This window comes from Bombina bombina, chromosome 12, assembly GCF_027579735.1.
Source record: "Bombina bombina isolate aBomBom1 chromosome 12, aBomBom1.pri, whole genome shotgun sequence".
NCBI classification, from domain to species: domain Eukaryota; kingdom Metazoa; phylum Chordata; class Amphibia; order Anura; family Bombinatoridae; genus Bombina; species Bombina bombina.
The window spans coordinates 72,345,492-72,369,364 of NC_069510.1; the positions used below are offsets into that span (position 1 = coordinate 72,345,492).

The following is a 23,873-nucleotide window of genomic DNA, read 5'->3' on the forward strand; positions in this document are numbered from 1 at the left end:
AATTGATGAGAAAATCCTGCCATACCGATATAATGTCATGTATGTATACTTTACACTTCAGTATTCTGGGGAATGGTACTTCACTAGAATTACACTGTAAGAAATACATAAAGCTGTTTAATAACTAGAGATTATGTTTAACGTTTTTGCTGGAATGTAAAATCGTTTTCATTTACTGAGGTACTGAGTGAATAAATGTTTGGGCACTATTTTTCCACAGTTGCTTAATCTGTTTTCTGACAGTTTCTGTTCTCCCACACTGCTGTGTGTGAGGGGGAGGGGCAGTTTTTTGGCGCTTTTACTACGCATCAAATATTTCAGTCAGCAACTCATTGTATTCCCTGCATGATCCGGTTCATCTCTACAGAGCTCAGGGGTCTTCAAAACTTATTTTGAGGGAGGTAATTTCTCTCAGCAGAGCTGTGAGAATTATAGTTTGACTGAGATAAAAAACGTTTATTCTGTAATTTGTTTCCTGCTTTCAGAATTTGTTATCTTTGCTAATGGGATTAAACCTTTGCTAAAGTTGTGTTATTTACAAGGATTGAGGCTATAACTGTTTCAATTTATTAATTTTCAACTGTCATAGATCTTCTGTGCTTCTTAAAGGCACAGTACGTTTTAATATTATTCTAATTGAATTGTATTTCCAAGTTACAAGTTTATTTGCTAGTGTGTTAAACATGTCTGATTCAGAGGATGATACCTGTGTCATTTGTTGCAATGCCAAAGTGGAGCCCAATAGAAATTTATGTACTAACTGTATTGATGCTACTTTAAATAAAAGTCAATCTGTACAAATTGAACAAATTTCACCAAACAACGAGGGGAGAGTTATGCCGACTAACTCGCCTCACGTGTCAGTACCTACATCTCCCGCTCAGAGGGAGGTGCGTGATATTGTAGCGCCGAGTACATCTGGGCGGCCATTACAAATCACATTACAGGATATGGCTACTGTTATGACTGAGGTTTTGGCTAAATTACCAGAACTAAGAGGTAAGCGTGATCACTCTGGGGTGAGAACAGAGTGCGCTGATAATATTAGGGCCATGTCAGACACTGCGTCACAGGTGGCAGAACATGAGGACGGAGAGCTTCATTCTGTGGGTGACGGTTCTGATCCAAACAGACTGGATTCAGATATTTCAAATTTTAAATTTAAACTGGAAAACCTCCGTGTATTACTAGGGGAGGTGTTAGCGGCTCTGAATGATTGTAACACAGTTGCAATACCAGAGAAAATGTGTAGGTTGGATAAATATTTTGCGGTACCGACGAGTACTGAGGTTTTTCCTATACCTAAGAGACTTACTGAAATTGTTACTAAGGAGTGGGATAGACCCGGTGTGCCGTTCTCACCCCCTCCGATATTTAGAAAAATGTTTCCAATAGACGCCACCACAAGGGACTTATGGCAAACGGTCCCTAAGGTGGAGGGAGCAGTTTCTACCTTAGCTAAGCGTACCACTATCCCGGTGGAGGATAGCTGTGCTTTTTCAGATCCAATGGATAAAAAATTAGAGGGTTACCTTAAGAAAATGTTTGTTCAACAAGGTTTTATATTGCAACCCCTTGCATGCATTGCGCCGATCACGGCTGCAGCGGCATTCTGGATTGAGTCTCTGGAAGAGAACATTGGTTCAGCTACTCTGGACGACATTACGGACAGGCTTAGAGTCCTTAAACTAGCTAATTCATTCATTTCGGAGGCCGTAGTACATCTTACTAAACTTACGGCGAAGAATTCAGGATTCGCCATTCAGGCACGCAGGGCGCTGTGGCTAAAATCCTGGTCAGCTGATGTTACTTCTAAGTCTAAATTGCTTAATATACCTTTCAAAGGGCAGACCTTATTCGGGCCCGGGTTGAAAGAGATTATCGCTGACATTACAGGAGGTAAAGGCCATGCCCTGCCTCAGGACAAAGCCAAAGCCAAGACTAGACAGTCTAATTTTCGTTCCTTTCGTAATTTCAAAGCAGGAGCAGCATCAACTTCCTCTGCACCAAAACAGGAAGGAGCTGTTGCTCGCTACAGACAAGGCTGGAAACCTAACCAGTCCTGGAACAAGGGCAAGCAGACTAGGAAACCTGCTGCTGCCCCTAAAACAGCATGAATTGAGGGCCCCCGATCCGGGATCGGATCTAGTGGGGGGCAGACTTTCTCTCTTCGCCCAGGCTTGGGCAAGAGATGTTCAGGATCCCTGGGCGCTAGAGATAATATCTCAGGGATACCTTCTGGACTTCAAATACTCTCCTCCAAGAGAGAGATTTCATCTGTCAAGATTGTCAACAATCCAGACAAAGAAAGAGGCGTTTCTACGCTGCGTACAAGAGCTCTTGTTAATGGGAGTAATCCATCCAGTTCCACGATCGGAACAGGGACAGGGGTTTTACTCAAATCTGTTTGTGGTTCCCAAAAAAGAGGGAACTTTCAGACCAATCCTGGACTTAAAGATCCTAAACAAATTCCTAAGAGTTCCATCGTTCAAGATGGAGACTATTCGGACAATTTTACCTATGATCCAAGAGGGTCAGTACATGACCACTGTAGATTTAAAAGATGCTTACCTTCACATACCGATTCACAAAGATCATTATCGGTACCTAAGGTTTGCCTTCCTAGACAGGCATTACCAGTTTGTGGCTCTTCCATTCGGATTGGCTACAGCTCCAAGAATCTTCACAAAGGTTCTGGGTGCTCTTCTGGCGGTACCAAGACCGCGGGGAATCTCGGTAGCTCCATACCTAGACGACATTCTGATACAAGCTTCAAGCTTTCAAACTGCCAAGTCTCATACAGAGTTAGTGCTGGCATTTCTAAGGTCACATGGATGGAAGGTGAACGAAAAGAAAAGTTCACTCGTTCCACTCACAAGAGTTCCCTTCCTGGGGACTCTTATAGATTCTGTAGAAATGAAGATTTACCTGACAGAGGACAGGCTAACAAGACTTCAAAGTGCTTGCCGCACCCTTCATTCCATTCAACACCCGTCAGTGGCTCAATGCATGGAGGTAATCGGCTTAATGGTAGCGGCAATGGACATAGTACCCTTTGCACGCTTACACCTCAGACCACTGCAACTGTGCATGCTAAGTCAGTGGAATGGGGATTACTCAGACTTATCCCCTTCTCTGAATCTGGATCAAGAGACCAGAAATTATCTTCTATGGTGGCTTTCTCGGCCACATCTGTCCAGGGGGATGCCATTCAGCAGACCAGACTGGACAATTGTAACAACAGACGCCAGCCTTCTAGGTTGGGGTGCCGTCTAGAATTCTCTGAAGGCTCAGGGACAATGGAGTCAGGAGGAGAGTCTCCTGCCAATAAACATTCTGGAATTGAGAGCAGTTCTCAATGCCCTCCTGGCTTGGCCCCAGTTGACAACTCGGGGGTTCATCAGGTTTCAGTCGGACAACATCACGACTGTAGCTTACATCAACCATCAGGGAGGGACAAGAAGCTCCCTAGCTATGATGGAAGTATCAAAGATAATTCGCTGGGCAGAGTCTCACTCTTGCCACCTGTCAGCAATCCACATCCCGGGAGTGGAGAACTGGGAGGCGGATTTCTTAAGTCGTCAGACTTTTCATCCGGGGGAGTGGGAACTTCATCCGGAGGTCTTTGCCCAAATACTTCGACGTTGGGGCAAACCAGAGATAGATCTCATGGCGTCTCGACAGAACGCCAAGCTTCCTCGTTACGGGTCCAGATCCAGGGATCCAGGAGCAGTCCTGATAGATGCTCTGACAGCACCTTGGGACTTCAGGATGGCTTACGTGTTTCCACCCTTCCCGTTACTTCCTCGATTGATTGCCAGAATCAAACAAGAGAGAGCATCAGTGATTCTAATAGCACCTGCGTGGCCACGCAGGACTTGGTATGCAGACCTGGTGGACATGTCATCCTGTCCACCTTGGTCTCTACCTCTGAAACAGGACCTTCTGATACAGGGTCCCTTCAAACATCAAAATCTAACTTCTCTGAAGCTGACTGCTTGGAAATTGAACGCTTGATTTTATCAAGACGTGGGTTTTCTGAGTCAGTTATTGATACCTTAATACAGGCTAGGAAACCTGTTACCAGAAAGATTTACCATAAGATATGGCGTAAATACCTATATTGGTGTGAATCCAAAGGTTACTCTTGGAGTAAGGTTAGGATTCCTAGGATATTGTCTTTTCTACAAGAAGGTTTAGAAAAGGGTTTATCTGCTAGTTCATTAAAGGGACAGATCTCAGCTCTGTCCATTCTGTTACACAAACGTCTGTCAGAAGTTCCTGACGTCCAGGCTTTTTGTCAGGCTTTGGCCAGGATTAAGCCTGTGTTTAAAACTGTTGCTCCACCATGGAGTTTAAACCTTGTTCTTAATGTTTTACAGGGCGTTCCGTTTGAACCCCTTCATTCCATTGATATAAAGTTGTTATCTTGGAAAGTTCTATTTTTAATGGCTATTTCCTCGGCTCGAAGAGTCTCTGAATTATCAGCCTTACATTGTGATTCTCCTTATTTGATTTTTCATTCGGATAAGGTAGTCCTGCGTACTAAACCTGGGTTCTTACCTAAGGTAGTTACTAACAGGAATATCAATCAAGATATTGATGTTCCTTCTTTATGCCCAAATCCTTCTTCAAAGAAGGAACGTCTACTGCACAACCTGGATGTAGTCCGTGCTCTAAAATTTTACTTACAGGCAACTAAGGAATTTCGACAAACGTCTTCTCTGTTTGTCATTTACTCTGGGCAGAGGAGAGGTCAAAAAGCTTCCGCTACCTCTCTTTCTTTTTGGCTTGGTAGCATAATTCGTTTAGCTTATGAGACTGCTGGACAGCAGCCTCCTGAAAGAATTACAGCTCATTCTACTAGAGCTGTGGCTTCCACTTGGGCCTTCAAGAATGAGGCCTCTGTTGAACAGATTTGCAAGGCTGCAACTTGGTCTTCGCTTCATACTTTTTCCAAATTTTACAAATTTGACACTTTTGCTTCATCGGAGGCTATTTTTGGGAGAAAGGTTCTTCAGGCAGTGGTTCCTTCTGTATAAAGAGCCTGCCTATCCCTCCCGTCATCCGTGTACTTTTGCTTTGGTATTGGTATCCCAGAAGTAATGATGACCCGTGGACTGATCACACTTAACAGAAGAAAACATAATTTATGCTTACCTGATAAATTCCTTTCTTCTGTAGTGTGATCAGTCCACGGCCCGCCCTGTTTTTAAGGCAGGTAAATATTTTTTAATTTATACTCCAGTCACCACTTCACCCTTGACTTTTCCTTTCTCGTTGGTCCTTGGTCGAATGACTGGGAGTGACGTAGAGGGGAGGAGCTATATGCAGCTCTGCTGGGTGAATCCTCTTGCACTTCCTGTTGGGGAGGAGTAATATCCCAGAAGTAATGATGACCCGTGGACTGATCACACTACAGAAGAAAGGAATTTATCAGGTAAGCATAAATTATGTTTTTAGCGCTTTTTTGCGCAGTAAAAATTCAGTCACAATCTGTCTACTTCATCCTCCATTATCCAGATCGTCTCTAGAGAGCTCAGGGGTCTTCAAAATCCATTTTGAGGGAGGTAATCAGGCACAGCAGTCCTGTGACAGTGTATTTGACTGTGAGAAAAACGTTAATTATATAATTGTTATCCGTTTTTGGGTACTAAGGGGTTAATCATCCATTTGCTGGTGGGTGCAATCCTTTGCTAACGTAATACATTTACTGTGAAAATTTGGTTGCTATAACTATTTTGGTCATTGTTATTTCAACTGTGTCAGTTTTTCTGTGCTTCTTTTTTTTATATTGCTTGTAAATCAATTTTGAAAAGTATTTCCAAGTTTGCTAGTCTCATTGCTAGTTTGTTTAAACATGTCTGACTCAGATGAATCTCTTTTTTCACTATGTTTAAAGGCCAATGTGGAGCCCAATAGAAATTTGTGTACTAATTGCATTGATGCTACTTTAAATAAAAGTCAATCTTTACATGTAAAGAAATTATCACCAGACGACAAGGGGGAAGTTATGCCGACTAACTCTCCTCACGTGTCAGTACCTTCGCCTCCCGCTCAGGAGGTGCGTGATTTTGTGGCGCCAAGTACATCAGGGAGGCCCTTACAAATCACTTTGCAAGACATGGCTACTGTTATGACAGAAGTATTATCTAAGTTGCCAGAATTAAGAGGCAAGCGCGATAGCTCTGGGTTAAGGATAGAGCGCGCGGATGAGATGAGAGCCATGTCAGATACTGCGTCACAGTTTGCAGAACGTGAGGACGGAGAGCTTCATTCTGTGGGTGACGGATCTGATCCAGGGAGACTGGATTCAGAGATTTCCAATTTTAAATTTAAGCTAGAGAACCTCCGCACATTGCTAGGGGAGGTATTAGCGGCTCTGAATGATTGTAACACGGTTGCAATTCCAGAGAAATTATGTAGGTTGGATAGATACTATGCGGTACCGGTGTGTACTGACGTATTTCCTATACCAAAAAGGCTTACAGAGATTATTAGCAAGGAGTGGGATAGACCGGGTGTGCCTTTTACCCCTCCTCCCATATTTAGGAAAATGTTTCCTATTGACGCCACCACACGAGACTTATGGCAGACGGTCCCTAAGGTGGAGGGAGCAGTTTCTACTTTAGCTAAGCGTACCACTATCCCGGTGGAGGATAGTTGTGCCTTTTCAGATCCAATGGATAAAAAATTAGAGGGTTACCTTAAGAAAATATTTGTTCAACAAGGTTTTATTTTACAGCCCCTCGCATGCATTGCGCCTGTCACTGCTGCGGCAGCATTCTGGTTTGAGTCTCTGGAAGAGGCCATTCGCTCAGCTCCATTGGTTGAAATAATCAACAAGCTTAAGACACTTAAGCTAGCTAACGCATTTGTTTCTGATGCCGTTGTGCATTTAACCAAACTTACGGCTAAGAACTCCGGATTCGCCATCCAAGCGCGTAGAGCGCTATGGCTTAAATCCTGGTCAGCTGACGTGACTTCTAAATCTAAATTGCTTAATATTGCTTTCAAAGGGCAGACCTTATTCGGGCCCGGCTTGAAAGAAATTATTGCTGACATTACGGGAGGTAAGGGCCATGCTCTACCTCAGGACAGGGCCAAATCAAAGGCCAAACAGTCTAATTTTCGTGCCTTTCGTAACTTCAAGGCAGCAGCAGCATCAACTTCCTCCGCTCCAAAACAGGAGGGAGCTGTTGCTCGTTACAGACAGGGCTGGAAAGTTAACCAGTCCTGGAACAGGGGCAAGCAGGCCAAGAAACCTGCTGCTGCCCCCAAAACAGCATGAAGAGAGGGCCCCCTATCCGGAAACGGATCTAGTGGGGGGCAGACTTTCTCTCTTCGCCCAGGCTTGGGCAAGAGATGTCCAGGATCCCTGGGCGTTGGAGATCATATCTCAGGGATATCTCCTGGACTTCAAAACTTCTCCTCCACGGGGGAGATTTCATCTTTCAAGGTTATCAGCAAACCAAATAAAGAAAGAGGCGTTTCTACGCTGTGTACAAGACCTCTTACTAATGGGGGTAATCCACCCAGTTCCGCGGACGGAACACGGGCAGGGATTCTATTCAAACCTATTTGTGGTTCCCAAGAAAGAGGGAACCTTCAGGCCAATCTTGGACTTAAAAATCCTAAACAAATTTCTAAAAGTTCCATCATTCAAAATGGAAACTATTCGAACCATCCTTCCCATGATCCAAGAGGGTCAGTACATGACCACAGTGGATCTAAAGGATGCCTACCTTCACATACCGATTCACAAGGACCATTACCGGTATCTGAGATTTGCCTTCCTAGACAGGCATTACCAGTTTGTAGCTCTTCCCTTCGGATTAGCTACGGCTCCAAGAATCTTTACAAAAATTCTAGGATCACTTCTGGCGGTACTAAGACCGCGAGGCATAGCGGTGACTCCGTACCTAGACGACATTCTGATACAAGCGTCAAGTTTTCAAACTGCCAAGTCTCATACAGAGATAGTTCTGGCATTTCTGAGGTCGCATGGGTGGAAGGTGAACGTGGAAAAGAGTTCTCTATTACCACTTACAAGAGTTCCCTTTCTAGGGACTCTTATAGATTCTGTAGAGATGAAAATTTACCTGACAGTGGCCAGGTTATTAAAACTTCTAAATGCTTGCCGTGTCCTTCACTCCATTCCACACCCGTCAGTAGCTCAGTGCATGGAAGTAATCGGCTTAATGGTAGCTGCAATGGACATAGTACCATTTGCGCGCCTGCATCTCAGACCGCTGCAATTGTGCATGCTAAGTCAGTGGAACGGGGATTACTCAGATTTGTCCCCCCTACTAAATCTGGATCAAGAGACCAAATATTCTCTTCTATGGTGGCTTTCTCGGCCACATCTGTCCAAGGGGATGACCTTTCGCAGGCCAGATTGGACGAGTGTAACAACAGACGCCAGCCTTCTAGGCTGGGGAGCAGTCTGGAATTCCCTGAAAGCTCAAGGATTATGGACTCAGGAGGAGAAACTCCTCCCAATAAATATTCTGGAGTTAAGAGCAATATTCAATGCTCTCCTAGCTTGGCCTCAGTTAGCAACTCTGAGGTTCATCAGATTTCAGTCGGACAACATCACGACTGTGGCTTACATCAACCATCAAGGGGGAACCAGAAGTTCCCTAGCGATGTTGGAAGTCTCAAAGATAATTCGCTGGGCAGAGTCTCACTCTTGCCACCTGTCAGCGATCTACATCCCAGGTGTGGAGAACTGGGAGGCGGATTTTCTAAGTCGCCAGACTTTTCATCCGGGGGAGTGGGAGCTTCATCCGGAGGTCTTTGCTCAACTGATTCGTCGTTGGGGCAAACCAGATCTGGATCTCATGGCGTTTCGTCAGAACGCCAAGCTTCCTTGTTACGGATCCAGGTCCAGGGACCCGGGAGCGGTGCTGATAGATGCTCTGACAGCCCCTTGGGTCTTCAACATGGCTTATGTGTTTTCACCATTCCCGATGCTTCCTCATTTGATTGCCAAGATCAAACAGGAGAGAGCTTCGGTGATTCTGATAGCGCCTGCGTGGCCACGCAGGACCTGGTATGCAGACCTAGTGGACATGTCGTCCTGTCCACCGTGGTCTCTGCCTCTGAGACAGGACCTTCTAATTCAAGGTCCTTTCAAACATCTAAATCTAATTTCTCTGAGGCTGACTGCATGGAGATTGAACGCTTGATTCTATCAAAGCGTGGCTTCTCGGAGTCGGTTATTGATACCTTAATACAGGCTAGGAAGCCTGTTACCAGAAAAATTTACCATAAGATATGGCGTAAATATTTACATTGGTGCGAATCCAAGAGTTACTCATGGAGTAAGGTTAGGATTCCTAGGATATTGTCCTTTCTACAAGAGGGTTTAGAAAAGGGCTTATCTACTAGTTCGTTAAAGGGACAGATTTCTGCTCTGTCTATTCTTCTACACAAACGTCTGGCTGAAGTTCCAGACGTTCAGGCTTTCTGTCAGGCTTTAACTAGGATTAAGCCTGTGTTTAAGTCTGTTGCTCCGCCGTGGAGCTTAAACTTAGTTCTTAATGTTCTTCAAGGCGTTCCATTTGAACCCCTTCATTCCATTGATATCAAGCTGTTATCTTGGAAAGTTCTGTTTTTGATGGCTATTTCCTCGGCTCGAAGAGTCTCTGAGTTATCTGCCTTACATTGTGATTCTCCTTATCTTATTTTTCATTCAGACAAGGTGGTCCTGCGTACTAAACCTGGGTTCTTACCTAAGGTAGTTACTAACAGGAATATCAATCAAGAGATTGTTGTTCCATCTCTGTGTCCTAACCCTTCTTCAAAGAAGGAACGACTTTTGCATAATCTGGACGTAGTCCGTGCCCTGAAATTCTCTTTGCAGGCAACTAAGGATTTTCGTCAAACTTCTTCCCTGTTTGTCGTTTACTCTGGACAGAGGAGAGGTCAAAAGGCTTCGGCTACCTCTCTCTCTTTTTGGCTTCGTAGCATAATACGCTTAGCCTATGAGACTGCTGGACAGCAGCCTCCTGAAAGGATTACAGCTCATTCTACTAGAGCTGTGGCTTCCACCTGGGCCTTTAAAAATGAGGCCTCTGTTGAACAGATTTGCAAGGCTGCGACTTGGTCTTCGCTTCACACTTTTTCAAAATTTTACAAATTTGACACTTTTGCTTCGTCGGAGGCTATTTTTGGGAGAAAGGTACTTCAGGCAGTGGTTCCTTCTGTTTAATGTTCCTGCCTTGTCCCTCCCTTCATCCGTGTACTTTAGCTTTGGTATTGGTATTCCATAAGTAATGGATGACCCGTGGACTGACTACACTTAACAGGAGAAAACATAATTTATGCTTACCTGATAAATTCCTTTCTCCTGTAGTGTAGTCAGTCCACGGCCCGCCCTGTTTTTACGGCAGGTCTAAATTTTAATTAAACTCCAGTCACCACTGTACCCTATGATTCCTCCTTTCTCGTCTGCTTTGGTCGAATGACTGAGTATGATATGTGAGGGGAGGAGCTATATAGCAGCTCTGCTGGGTAATTCTCTTGCAGTTTCCTGTTAGGAAGAGATATATTCCATAAGTAATGGATGACCCGTGGACTGACTACACTACAGGAGAAAGGAATTTATCAGGTAAGCATAAATTATGTTTTTCCATCAGGATCTCAAATCATTAAATTTGAAGGTATGGAAATTGAACGCTTGATTCTTAGTCATAGAGGTTTCTCTGACTCGGTAATTAATACTATGTTACAGGCTCGTAAATCTGTGTCTAGGAAGATTTATTATCGAGTCTGGAAGGCTTACATTTCTTGGTGTTCTTCTCATAAATTCTCCTGGCATTCGTTCAGAATTCCTAGAATTTTACAGTTTCTTCAGGATGGTTTGGATAAAGGTTTGTCTGCAAGTTCCTTGAAAGGACAAATCTCTGCTCTTTCTGTTCTTTTTCACAGAAAGATTGCTATTCTTCCTGATATTCATTGTTTTGTACAGGCTTTGGTTCGTATCAAATCTGTCATTAAGTCAATTTCTCCTCCTTGGAGTGTTAATTTGGTTCTGAGGGCTTTACAAGCTCCTCCGTTTGATCCTATGCATTCTCTGGACATTAAATTACTTTCTTGGAAAGTTCTGTTCCTTTTGGCCATCTCTTCTGCTAGAAGAGTTTCTGAGTTATCTGCTCTTTCTTGTGAATCTCCTTTTCTGATTTTTCATCAGGATAAGGTAGTGTTGCGAACCTCATTTAAATTTTTACCTAAGGTTGTGAATTCTAACAACATTAGTAGAGAGATTGTTGTTCCTTCATTATGTCCTAATCCTAAGAATTCAAAGGAGAGATCTTTACATTCTTTGGATGTAGTAAGAGCTTTGAAATATTATGTTGAAGCTACTAAAGATTTTAGAAAGACTTCTAGTCTATTTGTTATCTTTTCTGGGTCCAGAAAAGGTCAGAAGGCCTCCGCCATTTCTTTGGCGTCTTGGTTAAAGTCTTTGATTCATCATGCTTATGTAGAGTCGGGTAATTCCCCGCCTCAAAGAATTACGGCTCATTCTACTAGGTCAGTTTCTACTTCCTGGGCGTTTAGGAATGAAGCTTCTGTTGATCAGATTTGCAAAGCAACAACTTGGTCTTCTTTGCATACTTTTGTTTTGGGTTGTGGATTATTATTATTTTTCAGCGGAATTGGCTGTCTTTATTTTATCCCTCCCTCTCTAGTGACTCTTGCGTGGAAGTTCCACATCTTGGGTATTCATTATCCCATACGTCACTAACTCATGGACTCTTGCTAATTACATGAAAGAAAACATAATTTATGTAAGAACTTACCTGATAAATTCATTTCTTTCATATTAGCAAGAGTCCATGAGGCCCACCCTTTTTTGTGATGGTTATGATTTTTTTGTATAAAGCACAATTATTCCAATTCCTTATTTTTGATGCTTTCGCTCCTTTTTTATCACCCCACTTCTTGGCTATTCGTTAAACTGAATTGTGGGTGTGGTGAGGGGTGTATTTATAGGCATTTTGAGGTTTGGGAAACTTTGCCCCTCCTGGTAGGAATGTATATCCTATACGTCACTAGCTCATGGACTCTTGCTAATATGAAAGAAATGAATTTATCAGGTAAGTTCTTACATAAATTATGTTTTTTTTTCTTTATGAGACTTGGGGGTAGATTCATTATTGGTCGAGCGGACATGATTCACTGTAGCGAATCATGTCCGCTCAACCATGTTAAATGCCAAAAGCATACGCTGTCGGCATTTAACATTGCACAAGCATTTCTTATGAAATTCTGCTCACTCGGGGCTGTCAATCATCCTGATCGTAGAAGTTAAGGAGTAGCGGTCTTACCACTGGCGGGCCAGAAATGATGGGCAATCAGCTCTTTTGCAGCCCATTAAAATAAAAAAGCCATAATCTAAAGAAGAAACCCACCCAAAAAAATAAAATAAAACCTTACTCTAATCCTGAAATAGGTACTCACCATTCCTGAAGTCCGGCGGTAAAGGTCTTTTTCCAGGCGGCGACATCTTCATCCAGCGCGAGGACCTCTTCTATTTTCATCCGGAGTGAAGGCGGTGCGGAGGTGGCTTTGGAGCACGAATGGCGGCCGCGGAGCAGGACTGGCATGAAGGATCCTCTTCATGCAATCATCGCCGCACACTGAAGCTTGAATGCAAGGTACCCGTTTTATATTTGGGGCACCTTGCATTCCTATTGGCTGATATTTTCAAATCAGCCAATAGGATGAGAGCTACTGAAATCCTATTGGCTGATTTGAACAGCCAATAGGATTTCAGTAGCTTTCATCCTATTGGCTGATTTGAAATTTTCAGCCAATAGGAATGCAAGGTAGCTTAGGTTTTTGTAGTGTTAGTTTTTTTATTTTGGGGGGTTGTGTGGGTGGGGGGGGTTTACTTTTAGGGGGTAACTTGTACTTTATTTTGGTAGAAGAGCTGATTGCTTTAGGGCAATCCCTACAAAAGGCCCTTTTAAGATTAGGTTTAAAAAAATATTTTGGATAATTTGGTTTATTTTTTTCTGTAGTTTTAGATATTATTTTTTTGTAATGTTAGATTGTTTTAATTCAATCTTAGTTTTTTTTTAAGTAATGTTAGGATTTTTTATTTTAATTGTATGTTAGGATTTTTTAATTTTTTTTAATTAATTTATTAGTAAGGCAGTCTTTTTTATTTTATACAATTGTGGTTAACTTAGGGGCTGTTAGGTTAGGGGGCTTAGTACTTAGATTAATTCTTTGTGTTGTGGGGGGATGGCGGTTTAGGGGTTAAATAGGTAGATTTCGTTGTGGGGGAATGACAGATTAGGGGTTTATAGTTTAATTAGGTAGATTGCATTGTAGGGGGATGGCAGTTTAGGGGTTAAAAGTTTATTTAGGTTTATTGCGTTGCGGGGAGTGGCGGGTTAGGGGTTTAAACTTTATTAGGTACTTTGCAATGTGGGAGTTGGCGGATTAGGGGTTAATAGATTTTATTTAGTTATTGCAGTGAGGGAAGGCAGTTGACAGGTAGATATTGCGCATGTGTTGAGACTTACAGGGAGTTACGGTGCTCATATACTCAGCGCAAGGCTTGCTCCTGCCTATGTGTGGCGAGATGAAAATGGAGTAAAATTTCTAAATTTTTGCCACGTAAGTCTTTGCGCTGAATATATATATTAGTTTATTGGAGTAAAAACTGCGGGTGACGGGTGAAATATACGCGCCACATTTGTATGCGGCGCCGTATATGTGATCGCTCACTTCAACTAAAAACTGGCATTGCCGGCTTTTGCGGGTGACACCGCATATGTAATCTCGCCCTACGTCGTCAGAAGCAAAAAACACCACTGCCAAAAAAGTTGAAAAGGTGTGGTACTTGAATACTGGTGCACAGGCCCTTACAGCATATGTGCGTATGCTGCAGAAAAACAGTAATAACTTTTATTAGAAGCATGTTTGCTAATGGAAGTATAATGGAAAAAATTATTCTATTGCAAATTGAAATGCACCCGTGCACATTTAAATTTTGACCATTATATCCTTTTAATATCTCTTTAAGTGTGTATGGACAACTTTGTACGTACAGACAACACAAGACACTTACCGGTAGGGCTGGTATGAAAATCAGTACATACATCTGGGTCAATCTGAAAGAAAATGACAGTCCAACATAAATGCAATGTACAGACAAAAAAAAATTATTATATACATAAAAATACTACAGTTCAGAAGCAGTTGTTAAGGCGTAAAAAATCAGATTTTTTACTATAAGCATTCTTCCTTTACTGTTTCAAATTTAACAGTGTGACTGATTTGAATTTGAAGAATCAAATCAGCCAATAGGAATGCAAGGTATGCCATTTTGAAACGGGTACCTTGCATTCAACTTCAGTGTAAGGCGGTGATCGTATGAAGAGGACGCTCCGCGCAGGTTGTCATCGCCCTCCAGGATAGCACTGCTCCACGCTTTCGGGATGAAGATAGAAGACGTCCCCAAGATGGATGAACCGTGAGTAGATTTTATGGGGTTAGTGTTAGGGTTTTATTTTTAAGTTTTTTGGGTGTTTTTTTTTTTAGATTAGGGATGGGCACTTGTAAAAGAGCTGAATGCCCTTAGGTGGGGGGTTAACTTTTAGGGGGGGACTTAGTAAAAGAGCTATTTAACTTAGGGCAATGCCCTACAAAAGGCTCTTTTAAGGGCTATTGGTAGTTTATTGTAGGTTAGGGGATGTTTTCATTTTGAGGGGCTCTTTTTTATTTTTTTAGGGCTATTAGATTAGTTGTAATTGTTTTTATTTTTGATAATTTCGTTTATTATTTTTTTTATATCTTAGAGTTTTTTATTTTTCGTAATTTAGTATTTATTATGTTTTGTAATGTTAGATTTTTTTTTTTTTTTTAAAAAGTCGTAGTGTTTTTAATTGGTACTTTTTTTTAATATTATTAGAATAGTTAGGTTAATTTATAGTTTAAACTTAGTTTATTTTTATTTCACAGGTAAGTTTTAATTTTTTTAAAGATAGATATATTGTAATTTCTTTCATGTAATTGGCAAGAGTCCATGAGCTAGTGACGTATGGAATATACAATCCTACCAGGAGGGGCAAAGTTTCCCAAACCTCAAAATGCCTATAAATACACCCATCACCACACCCACAATTTAGTTTTACAAACTTTACCTCCTATGGAGGTGGTAAAGTAAGTTTGTGCTAAGATTTCTACGTCTATATGCGATTCTCAGCATTTTGAAGCCCTGTTCCTCTCAGAGTACAGTGAATGTCAGAGGAATGTGAAGGGAGTATCACCTATTGAATGCAATGGTTTTACTCACAGGAGATCTATTTCATAGGTTCTTTGTTATCGGTCGTAGAGATTCATCTCCTACCTCCCTTTTCAGATCGACGATATACTCTCATATTCCATTACCTCTGCCGATAACTGTTTCAGTACTGGTTTGGCTATCTGCTATATGTGGATTGGTGTCTTTTGATAAATATGTTTTTATTCTTTAAGACACCTCAGCTATGGTTTGGCACTTTATGCATTAATATAAAGTTCTAAATATATGTATTGTACTTATATTTGCCATGAGTCAGGTTTATGTATTTCCTTTTGCAGACTGTCAGTTTCATATTTGGGGAAAAACATATTTAGGATATTAGGATAAAACCATATTTAGGATTAGGATATTTTTCTTACCTGGGGTTTAGTTTTTTTTTCAAATTGACTGCTTTTTTCTTGAAATTTGCGGGCAAAATTAGGCCCGCGAGGGCGCAAAATGCCAAAGTTTATTGCGTCATTCTTGGCGCGAGAATTTTTTGGGGCGATGGTACATTCGATGACACAAATTCGTCATTTCCGGCGTCTTAGTTGACGCTGAGTTCCTTGCACAAGGTTGCGTCGTTAATGACGCGAGTGTGTCATTTCCGGATGTTGTTGTTCATTATTTAAAACCCCTTTCCTATATGCCTCTTGCCTTTTTCTATGTCAGAGGGCTCTGCTGTTTGCATTTTTTCCCATTCCTGAAACTGCATATAAGGAAATTGATAATTTTGCTTTTATGTTGTTTTTTCTCTTACATTTTGCAAGATGTCTCAATCTGATCCTGTCTCAGAAATCTCTGTTGGAACCCTGCTGCCTGATAACAGTTCTACCAAAGCTAAGTGCATTTGTTGTAAACTTGTGGAGATACTGGCCTAGTTATCAAGCTGTCAACCTCAAATACGCTGGAATTCCGCAGCGTATTTGTGGCGAGGCTGATTCGCTGTAGTTATCAAGCACTACAGCCAGGCAAAAGTAGAATATAGTGACGTAAGCTTCGATCCGCCGGACTCAGTCCGACACAGATCGATTCTTACGTCACTCCAGATGTTCCGCACACAAGTGCGGCACTATCTGACTACTTTTGCTAGTTATCAAAAAACTAGCAGGTACGCTCGCCACTATTCCGGGCCAGCGTACCTGGTTTTCAATTCGCCGCCCTGGAGGTGGCGGATCCTATAGGAATCAATGGGAGTCTGACCATAGCGAAAGCTCATGTTCGCTGCTGCCCAACATCCCATTGATTCCTATGGGAAGTGTGTACACCTAACACCCTAACATGTACCCCGAGTCTAAACACCCCTAATCTGTCCCTCCTACACCGCCGCAAATAAATAAATGTATTACCCCCTAAACCGCCACTCCCGGAGCCCACCGCCACTCTAATAAACTTATTAACTCCCAAACCGCCGCTCCCGGACCCCGCCGCAACTATAATATGTTAACCCCTAAACCGCCGCTCCTGGACCCCGCCGCAACTATAATAAATATGTTAACCCCTAAACCGCCGCTCCAGGACCCCGCCGCCACCTACATAATACCTATTAACCCCTATCCTGCCCCCCATACACCGCCGCCACCTATAATAAATTTATTAACCCCTATCCTGCCCCCCTACACCGCAGCCACTATAATAAAATTATTAACCCCTAAACCTAAGTCTAACCCTAACACCCCCCCTAACTTAAAAATTAATTAAATACATCTAAATAAATATTATTCTTATTATCTAAATTAATCCTATTTAAAACTAAATACTTACCTTTAAAATAAACCCTAATATAGCTACAATCTAACTAATAATTATATTGTAGCTATTTTAGGATTTATTTTTATTTTACAGGCAAATTTCAATTTATTTTAACTAGGTACAAAAGCTATTAAATAGTTATTAACTATTTAATAGCTACCTAGATATAATAAAGTCAAATTTACCTGTAAAATAAAAACTAACCTAAGTTACAATTACACCTAACACTACACTATCATTAAATAAATTATTCCTATTTAAAAATAAATAATTATCTGTAAAATAAACCCTAAGATAGCTACAATGTAATTAATAATTACATTGTAGAGATTTTAGGATTTATATTTATTTTACAGGTAACTTTGTATTTATTTTAACTAGGTAGAATAGTTATTAAATAGTTATTAACTATTTAATAACTACCTAGCTAAAAGAAATACAAATTTACCTGTAAAATAAATCCTAACCTAAGTTACAATTAAACCTAACACTACACTATCATTAAATAAATTAAATTAATTAACTACAAATACCTACAATTAAATACAATTAAATAAACTAAGTACAAAAAATAAAAAAAACTAAGTTACAAAAAATAAAAAAAAATACAATATTTTTAATCTAATTACACCTAATCTAAGCCCCCTAATAAAATAACAAAGCCCCCAAAAATAAAAAAATGCCCTACCCTATTCTAAATTACAAAAGTTAACAGCTCTATTAACTTACCAGACCTTAAAAGGGCCTTTTGTGGGGCATGCCCCAAAGTAATCAGCTCTTTTGCATGTAAAAAAAATACAACCCCCCCAACATTAAAACCCACATACCCCTACTCTAACCCACCCAAACCCCCCTTAAAAAAACCTAACACTAACCCCCTGAAGATCTCCCTACCTTGAGTCGTCTTCAGCCAGCCAACCACCGATGGAACAGAAGAGGACATCCGCAGCGGCCGAAGTCATCATCCAAGGGGCGCTGAAGAGGTCTTCCATCCGATAGATGTCTTCATCCATGCGGCGTCTTCAATCTTCATCCATCCGGAGCGGAGCCTTCTTCAAACGAGCCGACGCGGAGCCATCCTCTTCCAACGACGCCTACCGACGAATGGATATTCCTTTAAGTGACGTCAGCCAAGATGGCGTCCCTCGAATTCCGATTGGCTGATAGGATTCTATCAGCCAATCGGAATTAAGGTAGGAAAAATCTGATTGGCTGATGCAATCAGCCAATCAGATTGAGCTTGCATTCTATTGGCTGATCGGATTGAACTTGAATCTGATTGGCTGATTGCATCAGCCAATCAGATTTTTTCTACCTTAATTCTGATTGGCTGATAGAATCCTATCAGCCAATCGGAATTCGAGGGACGCCATCTTGGATGACGTCACTTAAAGGAATATCCATTCGTCGGGTAGGCGTCGTTGGAAGAGGATGGCTCCGCGTCGGCTTGTTTGAAGAAGGCTCCACTCCGGATGGATGAAGATTGAAGACGCCGTATGGATGAAGACTTCTATCGCCCCTTGGATGATGACTTCGGCCACTGCGGATGTCCTCTTCTGTTCCATCGGTGGTCGGCTGGCTGAAGACAACTCAAGGTAGGGAGATCTTCAGGGGGTTAGTGTTAGTTTTTTTAAGGGGGGTTTGGGTGGGTTAGAGTAGGTGTATGTGGGTGGTGGGTTTTAATGTTGGGGGGGTTGTATTTTTTTTACATGCAAAAGAGCTGACTACTTTGGGGCATGCCCCGCAAAAGGCCCTTTTAAGGGCTGGTAAGGTAATAGAGCTGTTAACTTTTGTAATTTAGAATAGGGTAGGGCATTTTTTTATTTTGGGGGGCTTTGTTATTTTATTAGGGGGCTTAGATTAGGTGTAATTAGATTAAAAATCTTGTAATATTTTTTATTTTACAGGTAATTTTGTAATTATTTTATCTAGGTAGTTATTAAATAGTTAATAACTATTTAATAACTATTCTACCTAATTAAAATAAATACAAAGTTACCTGTTAAATAAATATAAATCCTAAAATAGCTACAATGTAATTATTAATTACATTTTAGCTATATTAAGGTTTCATTTATAGGTAAGTATTTAGTTTTAGCTAGGAATAATTTAGTTAATAATAGTAATTTTATTTAGATTTATTTAATTAATATTTAAGTTAGGGGGGTGTTAGGGTTAGACTTAGGTTTAGGGGTTAATAATTTTATTATAGGTTGCGGTGGTGTAGGGGGGGCAGGATAGGGGTTAATAAATTTATTATAGATGGCAACGGTGTAGGGGGGGCAGATTAGGGGTTAATACGTTTAATATAGGTGGCGGCGGGGTCCGGGAGCGGCGGTTTAGGGGTTAAACAATTTATTTAGTTGCAGTGGGGTACGGGATCTGCAGGGTAGGGGTTAAAGGGATAGTAAACTCAATTTTTTTTAACTTGTTTTAAAACCTCATTTTATATAAAAGATATTTGCAATTGGTACCTATTAAATGTTTCTAGTAATTTCCTTGCAATTTGTTCTCCAAAATGCTGATTTCGCCAAACCAACAATTGGCTTCATTATGCGGGCCCTATAATGATGTTCTACCTAGGTAGAAACATCATGGCGGTTTGCATGCTCAATTAAATAGTTGTCTGGTTAACGCATGCACATATCCGTTTCTATCTGTCCTTTCTCCTAATCAAGTGCTGGATTTTGACGGGGATATATTGTAAGCAATAGTAAGTATGTAACATTCACTTAGCTATTGCTTACAATCTCACTGTTCTTTGCTTTTTAAATCCCGTAGAAAATGTAAATAACTGAATTCTATTAGTAAATCAATGCTGCGATAAACAGGTTATGTCATATGAAAAAACAGTAAAGATGGCATCCGGGTCATATAGGATCAAGTGCGCATGCACTTGCCCTTACAGTGTACTGCACATGCGATCTTCAGCGAGATAGTACATTATGAATATTCAAAGTACAAGCGCAATACTGCAGTGCGATTGGACTAGGGTAAATTATGCTTTATCCACTAGTTCAGCCTTCTTTTGTCGTCTAAGCGGTTTATTGGAAAAAGAAAAGTACAAAATATATATATTTAGAAGCTTTGTTTTAAAAATAAGTAAGTGGATTTAAAACTGTAAATATTAATGTAACAAATCGTTTATTTTATTTTCATGCAATTTAGCAAACATTTCTATTCCTTTAATAAATTTATTATAGGTGGCAGCGGTATAGGGGGGGCAGGATAGGGGTTAATAGGTATAATGTAGGTGGCGGCGGGGTCCGGGAGCGGTGGTTTAGGGGTTAATACATTTAGTATAGTGGCGACGGGGTCCGGGAGCGGCGGTTTAGGGGTTAATACATTTATTATAGTGGCGGAGGGGTCCGGGAGCGGCGGTTTAGGGGTTAATACATTTATTATAGTGGCGGCGGGGTCTGGGAGCGGCGGTTTAGGGGTTAATACATTTATTATAGTTGCGGTGGGGTCTAGGAGCGGCGATTTAAAGGGTTAATAACTTTATTTAGTTGCGGGGGGCTCCGGGGGCGGCGGTATAGGGGGTAGAACAGTATAGTATAGTGTGGGTGCTTAGTGACAGCTTATCAATAAAGCTGGGAAAAAGCCGATGAGCAGCGAGATCGGATGAGTGATAACTATCACAGTCCGCTGCTCATCGCCCCATACTTGGTGCACGACTTTTTAACAGCTTTTTTGATAAATTTGGCGAACATATTCAGGTCCGCGGCGGCGATGTGAGGCGAGCTTAGGCGAGCGTATTGGGGCCGGCGAAGGCAGGTAAGTAGACACGTTGATAACTAGAGGCCTATATCTCCAGCTGTGGTTTGTAATAGTTGTCATGATAAACTTTTACATGCAGATAATGTGTCCATCAGTAATAGTACATTGCCTGTTGCTGTTCCTTCAACATCTAATGTACAAGATATACCTGTGAATTTAAAAGAATTTATTGCTGATTCTATTCAGAAGGCTTTGTCTGCCATCCCGCCTTCTAATAAATGTAAAAGGTCTTTCTTCTGTTAAGTGTGATCAGTCCACGGGTCATCATTACTTGTGGGATATTAACTGCTCCCCTACAGGAAGTGCAAGAGGATTCACCCAGCAGAGTTGCTATATAGCTCCTCCCCTCTACGTCACCTCCAGTCATTCTCTTGCACCCAACGACTAGATAGGATGTGTGAGAGGACTATGGTGATATATTTAGTTTTTATATCTTCAATCAAAAGTTTGTTATTTTATAATAGCACCGGAGTGTGTTATTCCTTCTCTGGTAGAATTTGAAGAAGAATCTACCTGAGTTTTTCTATGATTTTAGCCGGAGTAGTTAAGATCATATTGCTGTTTCTCGGCCATCTGAGGAGAGGTAACTTCAGATCAGGGGACAGCAGGCAGATTAATCTGCAAAGAGGTATGTAGCAGTTTATTATTTTCTGACATGGAATTGATGAGAAAATCCTGCCATACCGTTATAATGTAAACTCAGCCTTAAATGCAGTAGATGTAGCTGATATCAGGCTGTCATGTATGTATATTTCTTCTGTTATGTGTGATCAGTCCACGGGTCATCATTACTTCTGGGATATAACTCCTCCCCAACAGGAAATGCAAGAGGATTCACCCAGCAGAGCTGCATATAGCTCCTCCCCTCTACGTCACTTCCAGTCATTCTCTTGCACCCAACGACTAGATAGGATGTGTGAGAGGACTATGGTGATTATACTTAGTTTTTATAACTTCAATCAAAAGTTTGTTATTTTACAATAGCACCGGAGCGTGTTGTTGCCTCTCTGGCAGAGTTTGAAGAAGAATCTACCAGAGTTTTTACTATGATTTTAACCGGAGTAGTTAAGATCATATTGCTGTTTCTCGGCCATCTGAGGGAGGTAAAAGCTTCAGATCAGGGGACAGCGGGCAGATGAATCTGCATTGAGGTATGTAGCAGTTTTTATTTTCTGAATGGAATTGATGAGAAAATCCTGCCATACCGTTATAATGAATGTACGTATACTCTACACTTCAGTATTCTGGGGATGGTACTTCACTGGAATTACTCTGTAAAAAGTACATTAAACCTTTTAATAGGTATTTATTATGTTAAACGTTTTTGCTGGAATGTAGAATCGTTTGCATTTTCTGAGGTACTGAGTGAATAAATGTTTGGGCATTATTTTTCCACTTGGCAATTGCTTGTTTTAATTGTGACAGTTTCGTTTCTCTCTCACTGCTGTGTGTGAGGGGGAGGGGCCGTTTTTGGCGCTCTTTGCTACGCATCAAAAATTTCCAGTCAGTTACTCTTGTATTTCCTGCATGATCCGGTTCATCTCTAACAGAACTCAGGGGTCTTCAAACTTATTTGAAGGGAGGTAGATTCTCTCAGCAGAGCTGTGAGACTTATATATTGACTGTGATTAAAAACGTTGCTCTCTTATTTTTACGTTTCAAATTTAATTATTGTTACTTTACTAATGGGAACAAACCTTTGCTAAAAGTTGTGTTGTTTTCAAGGATTGATGCTATAACAGTTTTTCAGTTCATTATTCAACTGTCATTTAATCGTTTAGTGCTTCTTGGAGGCACAGTACGTTTTTATTAAATAAGATTGTAACCAAGTTGCAAGTTTATTTGCTAGTGTGTTAAACATGTCTGATTCAGAGGAAGATACCTGTGTCATTTGTTCCAATGCCAAGGTGGAGCCCAATAGAAATTTATGTACTAACTGTATTGATGCTACTTTAAATAAAAGCCAATCTGTACAAATTGAACAAATTTCACCAAACAGCGAGGGGAGAGTTATGCCGACTAACTCGCCTCACGTGTCAGTACCTGCATCTCCCGCCCGGGAGGTGCGTGATATTGTGACGCCTAGTACATCTGGGCGGCCATTACAGATAACATTACAAGATATGGCTACTGTTATGACTGAAGTTTTGGCTAAATTACCAGAATTAAGGGGCAAGCGTGATCACTCTGGGGTGAGAACAGAGTGCGCTGATAATACTAGAGCCATGTCTGATACTGCGTCACAGCTTGCAGAGCATGAGGACGGAGAGCTTCATTCTGTGGGTGACGGTTCTGATCCAAACAGATTGGATTCAGATATTTCAAATTTTAAATTTAAATTGGAGAACCTCCGTGTATTACTAGGGGAGGTTTTAGCGGCTCTTAATGATTGTAACTCTGTTGCAATACCAGAGAAATTGTGTAGGTTGGATAAATACTTTGCGGTACCGGCGAGTACTGATGTTTTTCCTATACCTAAGAGACTAACTGAAATTGTTACTAAGGAGTGGGATAGACCCGGTGTGCCGTTCTCACCCCCTCCAATATTTAGAAAGATGTTTCCAATAGACGCCACCACACGGGACTTATGGCAAACGGTCCCTAAGGTGGAGGGAGCAGTTTCTACTTTAGCTAAGCGTACCACTATCCCGGTGGAGGATAGCTGTGCTTTTTCAGATCCAATGGATAAAAAATTAGAGGGTTACCTTAAGAAAATGTTTGTTCAACAAGGTTTTATATTGCAACCCCTTGCATGCATCGCGCCGATTACGGCTGCGGCAGCATTTTGGATGGAGTCTCTGGAAGAGAACCTTAGTTCAGCTACGCTGGACGACATTACGGACAGGCTTAGAGTCCTTAAACTAGCTAATTCATTCATTTCGGAGGCCGTAGTACATTTAACCAAACTTACGGCTAAGAACTCAGGATTCGCCATTCAGGCACGTAGGGCGCTGTGGCTAAAATCCTGGTCAGCTGATGTAACTTCTAAATCCAAATTACTTAATATACCTTTCAAAGGGCAAACTTTATTTGGGCC

The 23,873-nt window shown here is 41.3% G+C and overlaps 1 protein-coding gene across 1 annotated transcript in view; it reads right to left on the minus strand.

The window, feature by feature from the left end:
- Window positions 1-23,873, minus strand: part of LOC128642753 (multidrug and toxin extrusion protein 1-like) — a 433,625-nt gene that overhangs the window by 222,650 nt on the left and 187,102 nt on the right. The window contains exon 6 of the mRNA XM_053695544.1: window positions 14,090-14,132. Coding sequence (XP_053551519.1) covers window positions 14,090-14,132 — 43 coding nt within the window. The remainder of the gene's footprint in view (window positions 1-14,089; window positions 14,133-23,873) is intronic.